This window comes from Mesoplodon densirostris, chromosome 10 (genome assembly GCF_025265405.1).
Source record: "Mesoplodon densirostris isolate mMesDen1 chromosome 10, mMesDen1 primary haplotype, whole genome shotgun sequence".
In the NCBI taxonomy this organism is placed as follows: domain Eukaryota; kingdom Metazoa; phylum Chordata; class Mammalia; order Artiodactyla; family Ziphiidae; genus Mesoplodon; species Mesoplodon densirostris.
The window spans coordinates 93,637,033-93,650,629 of NC_082670.1; the positions used below are offsets into that span (position 1 = coordinate 93,637,033).

The 13,597-nt window shown below is 38.8% G+C and overlaps 1 protein-coding gene across 1 annotated transcript in view; it reads right to left on the reverse strand.

Moving 5' to 3' along the window:
• CNTN3 (contactin 3) overlaps positions 1 to 13,597 on the reverse strand; it is a 244,471-nt gene that overhangs the window by 85,111 nt on the left and 145,763 nt on the right. Inside the window, exons 9-10 of the mRNA XM_060109564.1 lie at positions 13,201 to 13,330; positions 10,516 to 10,666 (exon numbers count right to left, since the gene is read on the reverse strand). Of these exons, the coding sequence (XP_059965547.1) occupies positions 10,516 to 10,666; positions 13,201 to 13,330 (281 nt within the window). The remainder of the gene's footprint in view (positions 1 to 10,515; positions 10,667 to 13,200; positions 13,331 to 13,597) is intronic.

The window sequence follows — 13,597 nt, forward strand, 5'->3', positions numbered from 1 at the left end:
ATTTGGGGATTAGTAGCTGCAAACTACTATATATAGAATGGATAAAGAACAAGGTGCTACTGTATAGCACAGGGAACTATATTCAATAACCTGGGATAAATCATAATGGAAAAGAATATGAAAAAGATTGTATATTTTTTCTATAACTGAATCACTTTGCTGTACAGTAGAAATTAATACATCGCAAATTAACTATACTTCAATAAAATAAATTAAAAAAAACTGTATCAACAGTAGCAGGTCCCTTTTTTTGAGAGCCTATGTAGAAGCCACCAGAGTAGATGCTTCACATACTTTATTATCTTTATCATTGAAACTTGAATCTACTGAGATAAAGAAGGAATAAATGTGAGAGAAATGGGGCAGGGAAGAGTTGGAAGTAATCTGTCTGTTCTCTGCCTATCAGGGGAGATCAGGTTTTTTTAGCCAACCTCTTGCTCAGAGTTGGCTATGCCACCAAGCAAATGCCACCTAACAGAGCAACTAACCCTGTAAAGTAAGAATTTCTGGCCCTGTTGCACAAAGTAAGGAAACCAAGGCTCGGGGGTTAAGTAACCTGCCGAATATCACACAGGTGGTATGATTTGACCCACGTCTTTTCGACTTCAATGCCCTGCTCTTACCAAGTACTAAAATTAAATCAAGAAGCAAATAAAACTTACATTTAACTTCATCTGACACGGTGAATAATGTGCATAGTGATTAGTATACTGCATGTCAATCATGCATAAATAATGCATGTAAGTAATGACACAATTATGCAGAAAATTAAGCTGCTGCGGTTAAGAGCAGAAGACCTATAGGTCTCTGTTGGTGGCTGGAGAATGAGGAATGGAGGAGAGAAAGTGATTATGACCCCTTCCCATGAGTCCCATTTCAAACCCTTCCCATGAGTTGCATCCCAAACCCAAAGTCTTGGGTTGCGTTAACTCCTCTCTTGATTATCTTCACTCTTAAATACTAGCTTAATCTTCTCATAGGGTGTGGGAGTTATGGGGCAAATGCACCGTTTCCTCTTCTCTTTCCAGCTGGAAGCATGAAAGAAATGGAAATAAGGGTTGGGAAACAGAGAGACAGAAGGAGACTGTTCTCTATCCTCTGAGACTCTTGCATATTTGCCCAGGCATCTCAATCTCGCCTTCAAAAAAAATTATCTTCCTTTGATGTTCACCTCCTCTGAAGGAGAGAGATGGTTCTCTATCTGGGAAAGAACTCAGCTTAGGCTTTCTTATTTACCTGATCATATGTGAACTTTACCTTGGACACAATCAGAATACATAACCGGTTTCACCTCCTGTCTACGCAATCATTTTGTTCAAATGGTGTTTTCCCTACTTTTTTGCTTTCCTTGGTTTCACAGATCCTTCAAAATGGAGCTACATCACTTCCTTCGAGACACCTCTCTGTGTGGAGCTGCCTGTCCACTGCCCCAAGATGCTGGCGGAGACAGCATCTCTTCTCTGTGCTTCTTACTGGCTTATAGACACCCCATGAGAGACAGGGTGGCAATGTCCTGCTTCCTCGGGCCAGCCTTGGTTTCTATGTGTTGTCTTGGCGGGAATTACTAACAGGGTTCCCTTTCTCTTTCAAAATGTCCCAGACTGTAGAGTAAATTATATATGGTCACTTTAATTATACAGTCTCTCCCAGAATAATTGATGGGTAAATTTTCCACATCTTAAAAGAATGTGTGGGCTCCTTGAGGGCTCTTGATGTTTCTTATTCATTTATGTATTCCCAGTACTGGGCACTGTCCCCAGTGCTGAATAAAGATAAGACAAACAAGTGGACAACCTGAGTACCTTCCCTGCAGACAGGAAGCAAGGACATCAATCTCGATATCTAACATCCAGGTTCTGACAGGGGGCAACATCCCATGTATTAAATAAAATTCTCCTTTGTTCTTGTAAATTTACCAGTGAGAGATCAATCTGGAGTTAAGGGTACAGAAGTAAAGGACTGGCTGAGATCTTGGCTGTGTACCCAAGGGTAGATGAACTGATACTCTCTGAGCTTCATTACCTCTCTGATGGTTGTGAGGGGATAGCTGTTGAGATGGGGAGACAAAGGGTGATGGGGAAGATAACCCAGATGGCTGTTTGGTGAAAGGAGCAATGGCAGGCAGAGAGAGAGCAGCATTCTGAACAGCATGAAGAAAAATCCACTCCACTGTGATAAGAGACAGAGAAGCCAAGAAATGTGAGGAAATGCAGAGGGAATGGAGACAGAAACGACCTGGCAAACGAGCTCTTTTCCGTCATCTAAGAGCTCAAGCCAAGGGAAATACCATCTAACAGATTCGCTGGATAGTAACAGAGTCCCCAGACACATCTTTACAAAGCAAGACTGTGGCGACTAGTAGTAGCGATGGCAGAAATGCCAAGTGGTTCTCGCTCTGATGGAATTATCCTGTTTACCGGCAAAAGTTTAGATTCTACTTCGAAGTAACGTCTTCCAACTACTCAGTGTTTCACAAAAGGGCCAAAATGACCAGTTGGGGGCGTTTCTTGAGCTTTGAAACTCCTATACGAAGCCACTCATGAAATCAGGATGAGATGACTAAAATTGCATGCAAAATTTTGTTTAAAAAATTAAGGTATAATTTATAGACAAAATAATCCACCTTTTTTGCTGTACAGTTCTGTGAGTTTTAACAAATGAATGTAGACATGTAACCACTGTCATAATCAAGATTTAAAACAATTCCCTCACCCCCCAAAATTCTCCCATGCCCCGAAACAGTCAATCTCTCCAGCCAGTCCCAGCCCTTGACAAGCAGTGATCACTGTTTTTTGTCTGTAAAGCGTGCCTTTTTCCGGTCTGTCATATAAACGGAATCATACAGCATACCAAGCTCACTGTCTTTTAAAGTCAGCTTCTAACTATATGCAAAAAATACATTAAAACAGGTTAATACATTTAAAAACCACTGTCTGGATTATGGCTATTAATATTTGGGGAAAATCTTTATTTCTTTCTTTAAAAAGCATTTAAATTTCTATAGTATTAAATGCTGCCTAGAACCTTTGAAACAATTTTAATGTGTTTAATTAGAAATAATGGGCCATTTTATTTACTCTCTTCTGAATTGAGGCCATTGTAATAAAATATTTACTATTATAAGCAACAGCATTCAAGTGAAAGCCCCCTTTTTAAAGATAATTGGCTAACGTGTTTTAAGTACCACTAAGTGAAACAGAAAAGCTAAACATTCTTTAAAATATCCCAGCTGGCTATTTCTTCTTGCATACCAAGCCTATTCACATGCTCCAGGGTCTTTTAGAATTTTCCTTGGCTTAAAGGAGACAAAACTTCCTGTTTTATTTCAAGTCTTTTGAAAACACGTGGATTTAAGTGAATGAATCCAACATCACTAAAATGTTGAAATTTAGTGAAAAACTATTGGATGTTCAAAGGGTAGAGCATTTCTGTTTATAAAAGAAAACCTCCTTTCTGAAGGGTGAAAAGCAGAATAGTTTTTCTCAGTACTGGATGAAACAAATATCAAACCAAAAGAAGGAAAAAAAACTCTACTCAGAATTAATATTAGTAATTTAAAAGTTTAGAATATCTGCATTCCAAGTGACCTAACTGGACCTTGACTTAACATATCAATTGCTTTATACATTGTGACTGTTAGTCATTTAAATGTTATTGTAAAAACAGGCATCCTCGACTTACATTTAAATTTCCATAAGCTTCAGAACTAAGATACAGACCCTCCTTTAATTTAATGATTTACTGTCTAATGATATGTACCTTCCTAGAAACTTTTATCCACTGTCATGGTTTCAGCTACCATCTGTATACACGTAACACCTAAATTTCTATCTGTAGCTCAGGCCGCTCTCCTGAGGTCCAGATTTAGAGTCAACCTCTAAAAGCACACAGATATAGCCAGTTGGTCTGTCAACAAGCATTTCAAACTGAAACAATTTCAAATTGAATTTATCATATTTGCCCTCACCTCTGCTCCTTCTGTATTGTTCCCCGTCTCACTAAATAGGTCTACCATGATCCTGATGCCTGAACTGGAAATTTAGGATTCAGCCTTGACTAGCATCTTCTCTCCAAATCTTTGAGTCCTCTGTCCTGCTGATTTAACTTTGTCACACCCCCTCAATACTTCTCTCCATTCTCATTGCCATTTCTTTTTTTTTTTTTTTTGCGGTATGCGGGCCTCTCACCGTTGTGGCCTCCCCCGTTGCGGAGCACAGGCTCCAGACGCGCAGGCTCCGGACGCGCAGGCTCAGCGGCCATGGCTCACGGGCCCAGCCGCTCCGCGGCATATGGGATCCTCCCAGACCGGGGCACGAACCCGTATCCCCTGCATCGGCAGGCGGACTCTCAACCACTTGCGCCACCAGGGAGGCCCTCATTGCCATTTCTTTATTTCAGGCTCTAATCCTCTCCTGTTCAAACTGCTCAATTGCTGCTAACTGGGAATCTTGCCTCAAGTTCCAACTGCTCCGATTCATGCTCTCTACTGCCACTGTTGTGATTTTTTTAAAACATAAACTTGATCTTTCTCCAGGACACATATCTGGAGAAAACTATAATTCGAAAAGATACATGCACCCCAATGTTCACTGCAGCACTATTCACAATAGGCAAGACATGGAAGCAACCTAAATGTCCATCGACAGATGAATTCATAAAGAAGATGTGATACATATATATATATATACACACACACACATACACACACACACATACATACATACATATAATGGAATACTACTCGGCCATAAAAAAGAGTGAAATAATGCCATTTGCAGCAACATGGATAGACCTAGAGATTATCATACTAAGCAAAGTAAGTCAAAAGAAAAAGACAAATACGATATGGTATCACTTATATGTGGAATCTAAAATATGACACAAATGAACTTATCTACGAAACAGAAACTGACTCGCAGACATAAAGAACAGACTTGTGGTTGCCAAGGGGAGGAGTGGGTAGGGAAGGATTGGGAGTTTGGGATTAGCAAATGCAAACTATTATGTATAGAATGGATAAACAACAAGGTCTTACTGTATAGCACAGGGAACTATACTCAGTATCCTGTAATAATTCATAATGGAAACGAATATGAAAAAGAAGGTCTACATATGTATAACTGAATCACTTTGCTGTACAGCAGAAATTAACACATTGTAAATGAACTATATTTCAATAAAGTAAATTTTTTAAAGATAAATAAATTTGATCTTTTAACTGCTACCTTATTTTGTTGCTTTTACAGGAAATAAAGCCCAAACTCTATTTCATTTGGCTTCCCGTATCATTCACAATAAGATCCTTGCTTACCTCCACGGCCTCGCTCCCTCTGCAGCCCTCCCTCCTAAGTGACGTTTCACTCGAGTTGCACTGAACATCAAATGCCTATTCTGTCTTTGCCTCTGTGCCTTTGCACAGGCTGTTCCTCCTACCTTGAGCACTCTTCTCCAGTGAATCCTAGTCATCGTTCAAGTCTTGGTATAGACACTACATCCTCCAGAAAGCCTGCTCTGCACCCTAAATTGGAGATGGGGCTTCCTCAGGTAATCACCAAACATTCTGTATTTTGCCAATTGAGTTTTATTATAAAGGTCCTGTGTTACCTGCCTGATACCCTGAAAATCTACAAATAATGGGATTAACTTCTCTGGTGAAAATGAAATACCTAGTGCCTAGCACATAGTAGGTATTCAAAATATTTTCAAATGAATGAATGAGCACTTAATTTTAAGAGCTCAGGAATCACTATGTGCATTATAAGCCCTTGTTATCTATTCAGAGAAGCTTTACTAAGACCTCTGTTGGGAAGTAATCCCTTTATTACCTTAGCTTGAAATGCTCTCTCTACTTGAAAGCACTAACACTGATTTCTTCAAAACCTTTCTGTAATTCAGGTGTCTCACTCACTTAGATCTACATTACTATGGCTGATGCAAGATTCAAAACTGTAACTGTGCTGATATAAAAACTTTCAAACTAGATAGATTATAATTATTCAAACATATTGTGTGGTTTACATAGTAGACATATTTACCAATTTATATAATTTTTAAAAGACATATTTAATCCTTGAATTTTTTTTCTGATTCAGGCTTTGATACTAAATATCTATATAAATATACAGATATCTATGTTTATGTGTATATCATACTATATATATATATATATATATATGTATATATAGGCTTAATCAAAAGTGCATTTGTCAACAGCCCATATGCTAGGCTAGAGAAAGCTTTCCTATTTATCATGTGTCTTATTCACTGACAAACCCATGTTGATCCACCAAAAAAACCCCAAATAAACAAAACAAAAACTGAAACACAAGAAAAAAAACTAAGTAAAATTTTTATGGATTTAAAATCTTGCCATAAATATCCCATCAAAAATTTTTGCCTTCTCTTACATTTTCAAATGCATCAATGAATTCATTTGTCCCCAAGATGAGATTTGAGTCTGCATGTTTTATGTTGGAACAGCCCATGACTGAACAACCACAATAAATCTATCATTTAAAGTGCTTCCCCAATTTGGCTTAAGCCTGTAGACCAAGACGGATGGACATGGCGCTTCTGTTGCCAAGTGATGGCTGAGACCCACTCTGATTTCACATGAACTTGGAGAAGATTCAACTCTGCAACTTGTTCCATAATTGCTTCTAGCAGCTTTTCCCCTAAGCATCAAGGCCCTGGCATATCAGTGCTTTTGCTGTCCAAAGAGATAAAAGCAAAATCCAAACCACCAGACCTGGTGCCATGTACTGAATATTAGGGTTTCCCCAAAATTTATATGTTAAATCCTAATCTCCAATGTGATGGTGTTTGAAGGCAGGGCCTTTAGGAGGTGATTAGACCATGAGGGTAGAACCTTCATGAATGAGATTATTGCCCTTACAGACGAGACCTCAGAGAGCTCTCTGGCTCTCTTTCTGCTTTGCTGAGGATATAAGGAGAAGGCAGCTGTCCTTTCCAGAATTCAACCATGCTGGCACCCTGATTCTGGCTTCCATCCTTCAGAACTGTGAGAAGTAAACTTCCATTGTTCAAGCCAGCCAGTTTATGGTATTATGTTATAAAAGCTCGAACTAAGATACCTAGGAAAGACTGCAGCACTATGGACTCTTCTCTTAAACATGTTTCCTCTTTTAACCTTATTTTTATACCTAAAAGTTTCCTTATTCACTGGGGAGATGTTAGAAATACTTAATACAAAGTACAGGGTAAGCAGGCTTGAAAGGGTCAGAGAAATAACTTTTATGAACATGAGATATGGTTGGAGTAACCACCACTTTCCCCCCTTTCTTCTTAAAACATAATCCCAATTTCTCATTGGGCACACTCCCACCAAGGAAAGAAATCTGTATTTCCCAGCCTCTTCTGCAGCTAAGTTTGGCCAGGGAACTAATTTCTGACCAGTAAGGCATAAGGAAAATTATTGGATGGGGCTTCTGGGAAGTTTCTTAAAAGGGAGTAAATGCATCTTGATTTCTACCTTCCTCCTTCCTGTCATTGGGGGATGACACTGGGATGACAATTGGGAAGGATGTCTTGGGAGGCTGAAGCCCCAGCAGCCATCCTGGTTCCTGATGTGAGGATGGTAGAGCAGCAAGATAAAACGGGCGTGCATCTCTGATGACTGTGGATTCCAGGTAGTCTTAACTGCCTACCTTCCAAGAGACCAACCAGCCAATGAACTGCCCAACCAACCAACAAACAAATTCTATCTCTTTCAGCCACTGTTACTTCCAACATTTTATCTGTAACATAACCTCATTTTCCTGATCAGCATATCTACAAATATCAGACATCATGGTAAACACTTACTTTATACCAACTGTATAAGGTGGCAATTATTCTTTCTATTTTATAGATGAGGAAATTAATGTTCAGAGGCATTACGTAACTGACCTAATGATACCAAGGTAGCAAGTGGCCAAGTCAAAATACCAGGTGAGATTCTAGAATTTAACCTTCTTCCCTGCATTATCCCATCACTCTCTAAAGTGGGAGTAAATCTCTCCTGTGTGCCTTTAGCTAAATCTCTTAATCTTTTATCCCTTTAAAATTAAGATTAAAAACCTCTGCCTACTATAGGCACTACTGTGAAGACAAGTGGGTTTATTATTTTGCAAAGCATTTAAGCCCTTGGAACATAATCACTATTTAATTTATACATACAATTAAAACTCTAAAATGTTTTTGACAACAAAAAGTCACCAGTTATACACGAACACTTAACTTCCATCATAGCCAAAATTAACTAGCTTGTGCCTATAATTGTTTAAACTGGCTTCAACAATTAAACTCCAAATCACTAATTAATTTCCTGTTCCAGAAATCTATTCTGTGCCGCCTAGCACTTAGATGGATCATGTTTTGTAACCACTCAGCTGACAACTTGGCCTTGTCCTCCTGTTGTGGCTGTCTTTTAACGGAGGTGTCTCCCATAAAATATCTGAGAGGGAGAGCAGATTGTGTTGTCATAACCAACTCACAAAAAAACTTTGGGACTGTAATCTAAAAGCAGTGCAACCTGGTTGTCTGTCTGCAGTAAGACTTTGCAATTTTGGAAAAGTAAATCTACATTTCTTAGTCTAAGAAATTGTTTGGGGCTTCCGTGGTGGCGCAGTGGTTGGGAGTCCGCCTGCCGATGCAGGGGACACGGGTTCGTGCCCCGGTCCGGGAAGATCCCACACGTCGCGGAGCGGCTGGGCCCGTGAGCCATGGCAGCTGAGCCTGCGCATCCGGAGCCTGTGTTCCGCGACGGGAGAGGCCACAACAGTGAGAGGCCCGTGTACCACAAAAAAAAAAAAAAAAAAAAAGAAAGAAATTGTTTGTTTGTTTCCCCCCATCTCCAAAAAGAGTAATTTGGACCCCAAGACTTCAAAGGCTGAGACCACCTCTCAGATTCGGGGCTCCCTATACACAAAGTGGCATTGAAAAAGCTTGATGGTTATGCCCTAGCTATGGGACTAATCCTGGCTATGTGATTTTAGGCAAATTACATAATTTCTCTAAGCTTTAGTTTTCTCGTTAGTAAAAATGGAGATGATAATAAGATCTAACAGCACAGAGTTGCGGAGATATTGAAAGGAGATAATACGTGTAGAGTTCTGTATTAGTTTCCTTTTTCTCCAATTACAAGTTACTATAAACTTGTTTAGTGGCCTAAAACAACACAGATATATTATCTTACAGTTTTGGAGGTCAGAAGTCCAGTATGGGTCTCAATGGGCTAAAATCAAGGTGCTGTCACGGTTGTGTTACTTTGGAAGGTCCTAGAATCATTTTCTGCTCCTTCAGGTTGCTGGAAGAATTCAGTTCATTGAGGTTATGGGACTGAGATCCCTATTTCCTTGCTGTCAGCTGAGGATTTTCCCATTTTATAGAGGAGTCTGAAATTCCTTTGTTCATTGGCCCCCTTCTACCATCTTCAAAGCCAGCAATCCCAATCAGGGTCCCCCTCATGCTGGAAATCTCTCCTGCTCTTCTCTCATTATCATACATTTCTTTCAAACACTTCCTCTGTCTTCTTCCCCTTTCAAGCGTCCAGGTGAATACTTAAGGCAACCCAGATAATCCAATATAATCTCCCCATTTTAAGGGCAAACGGTTAGCAACCTTAATTCCATCTTTAACTTTCATTATCTTTTGCCATATAATATAATAATGTAAATCATATGTCTTCAGGATAAGGACATGGACAAGTTTGGGGTCATTATTCTGCTTACCAGAAGCTTTCAGCATAATGCTCCAACAGGTAGTAAGTACTCAACAAATAATAATGATAGCCAATACTTATGTTTACTCTATGCCAGGTACTGACCTAAGTGCTATATGGATATTTATGTCTTTTATCCACATAGCAACCCTCATAATGTGAAGTATGCGCTAATATCATCATAACCATTAACAAATGAGGACATGAAACACACAAAGAGTAAGTCACTTCACGTAGCTGGTAAAAGAAAACAGATTTGAACCCCGGCAGTCTGGGTCCAGAAGCTGTGCTTTTAAGTAGGCCCCATTCTGCCTCTTCATTTTAAATATTATTACAGTAAACAGGAAATCAAGAAAGCTTCTGCTTAAACTAATACCTGTAAAGCTAAATTATTTCAATATAGGGCAACGGCAAGATTGGTATTCATCTGGCATATGCTGCCGTCATATATTCTTTTTGCCCTGTGATGCTGGGCCACCAGGAGCTGAGAGAGGGCCTGGGTCCAGGGCTGGCATTCCTTTGTCATCCCAGTTTGAGTCTTACCAGGCAAATGGGGAGGAAACTCCTTTCTAAAATATTCTATATTGGAAGAGGTGAGATAAATCTCTGTTTTTAGATTTCAAAACCTGGTGAGTATTATCTTGAGAGTATTACAAACAAAAATACTGCTATTGTGGTTCTTGAACACCTCACATTTTATTGAAAGCATTTCACTTCATACTGAACACCTACTTTGGCATCACAATGGAAAGTGAGAAGCAAATAAATCACCATCTTTCTGGACAACAGAATACCTTTCAGTCTCCTGTACAGGCACATCTCCTTTCTTCCAGGAAGAGAGAGCCCTGGGGGAAGCTCTGGGTTTACAGTCCAAGCTGACCTCCCTGCCCACCTGCACCTGAATCAACTTTTTCATCGGAGTCTTTGAAAAATCTGGAGCAGAAGCTAAAAAGGACAAAAGAAGAAAGAATGACAATTCGATGTCTGATTTCATTTCTTTAAATTCCTGTAAATTTCAAAGGTTGACTTTATGATTTTTTAAAGTTTCTTGACACATAAGATATCGGTACTTGATCTATTTGATTGACTGGGTACCACCTACAGGAAGATTTCAATGCTTAAAAAGTAAGTCCTACCATTGTGTTTTCTGGCAAGTTCTAATTCCCGAGACAATTACTTTATATGAGAATTTTTAAAGTTTACTATGAAGTTTTAAAATAGCTCAATCATGAGTTTATTAAAACTAAAAGCATTTAATAGAATGTTCTTGAAAGTTCCATGAGGACAACAGTAGGGTTGGCCTCTCTTGTGACTTCAAGGACACAGATGTGGCACAGGGCCTGGCACTCATAGGTGCTCAGTTATGTTTTTAGAATGAAGGCTGAGTACTGAATTCTTATTCTCTTGTATAAACAGTAACAAGACCTATTACAAAATTTTCATGTGGTTAGCTTTAACTTTCAAGTTGGAGAAATATATTATAACATGCATTATTATATTAAGTTACAATATTCCATTAAATACTATAATATGTAGAAAACATTATGCTGGCTAATAGTAGATGGAATGCTGATCCTGAAACAATACCTGAACATTCGACAGACATAAAAATGTATTGTTTGAATTAAGAATGTTACTCAGAAAATCATCCTTCCTTTTACTGCAAATGCAGAAAAAATTTAAGAACCGAGTGCATTTCCCCAAATGTCTAATTCCCTGTCTTATGGCATATCCCAGTTAATATAACTTATTTTTTATAAGTGGAAATCATAGAAGGAATTATACTATATATATATACATATATATATACATATATATATATATATATATATATGTATATATATATGATTGCAGATAAAGAAGACATGTTATCCAAAGGTTGCTGGCCTTAAGAATTAGGATCCTGAGAGAGTAATTTTTACTAACACAAATGAAAAATACTTTTATATTTCAATAAAATCTTTTTTAAGCATAGATCATATATTTTCCCATATGAAAACCCCATGCAACACTGGGTAGGGACCCATGCATTTGAAAGATGAATAAACTATGGCTCATAAGGTTAATTTAACATAAGAGCACAGCCATGCTTCGACTTAAGATATGGGCAAATCCCACTTTCTTTCTGTCATGACACCCTACTTCTCTGTCATGGAAAACACTAGCCAGATTTTCAGTTGATGATTTGCCTCTCCCAAGCTTCAGTCTTCCTGGTGCATATGATTTGTTTCTTAACTTCCAGGCACCAAGAAAGACCTATTTTCCTCAAACCAGTGTTTTTTAATGAGAAACTTCACATTTCGGGCTAGACAGGACTTTGATGTGAGAGGCTATCTTGGGCATCATAGGATATTTAACAGCTTCTCTGGCAGCTGCCCACCAGATGCCAGTAGCACACGCTAGCTCCCTTCGTCCCCACCTTCCCTTACACTGTGACAGCCAAAAAGGTCTACAGAATTTGCCACTATCCCCTAGGGGCAAAAATCATCCCCAGTTGGGAAATACTGAGTTAGATCAGGGCCTTTCAACCTTCTGGCCGTTTGGGCTGGACCAACCATGGGTACGTGACTCAAATCAGGTACATGGGGCCAATGACATGTAGGACTGTGACTTCCATCTGAACAATTAAGAAAGCCATCCTTCTGCCACTAGATTGACTGTGGTAATGAAAACAACATGCTGGGTAACATCATATGGGGCCAGATAGTGGTGATGATGTTTGAGCCCTGGGTCAAGTTCAGCTGAAATCCAAATTCTCCATTTTAATAACACTGAGCAATAAACTTCCTCCCCTCTCCTCCTCTTTCTCTCCCTCCCTCCCTCCCTTCCCCCCCACCCCCTGTTTCTTTCTTTCTTATTTATACATACTATGTTATGCTCTGACAATTTTGGTTGGACTTTAAGTCATTTGCATCTTAAACTGTTTTTCTGGACAACTGCCCTAAACATGATATAACATCTCCTTTCTTCTCCTATACCTAAAGTACAAGAAAATAATAATTCATAGTTTCAAGTACTTGAGCCTTGGTCAATTAAAGCTTTGGTCTGCCAAATGCTTGATGCTTTCAGCAGAGTTATTAAAGACAAAGACAACTCCTTTTGGATCAATAAACTACTGATTTGAATTCTGATATTTACTTTTATGGACCAGCAACAGAGAACACCAGAGTCACTTATTCTCTTAAAAGGTACTACTTAGCTGGTACTGCTGGAGGTGGATAATAGGGATGTCTTAGGTCAACACTCTCTCCCTGTTGCTTCTCTACTTCAATCTTTGGGCCTTAATTCTGGTCATAATTGCTGCTTTCCCTTAGAAATCATTAAAATGTGTGCCTTGATTAGAAACCCTGCATGATTCTGCTGTGATACTGAAAATGTTATTAGATGTAGGAATCTAATATGAAAAGTAAATATTTCTGCTTCTGGCAAATATGGACGATGTAAGAAAAAAAATAATGAGACAAGAAAATTAGTCTTACCCACAACCTTGAGCTCAGCACTGGAATAGACGAGACCATGTTTGTTCTCTGCTATGCACTGGAACATGCCAGAATCGGTCACATTTAGGTTGGATATTGTAAGGGCACCATTTTCTATCTGTGTTCTCTCCTAGATGATAATAAAAATGTCTTGTATATACCATTTTAGAAGAAAAAAGATAACCACTGAATATTATTTCAATCATACACAAACCTCCTTAATTTTTCTCATGGGATTAGGCAATCTGACCTGAAATTTAAACATTTCCCTTATTTGAAACAGTGAGGATGACTTAACATAACAGCTAGACATTGGAAATACTAATAAATGTCCTTCAATCAAAAAGTATATCAAAAAAAAGTATATCAGTAAAATAAATAACAAAGCACGATGTAA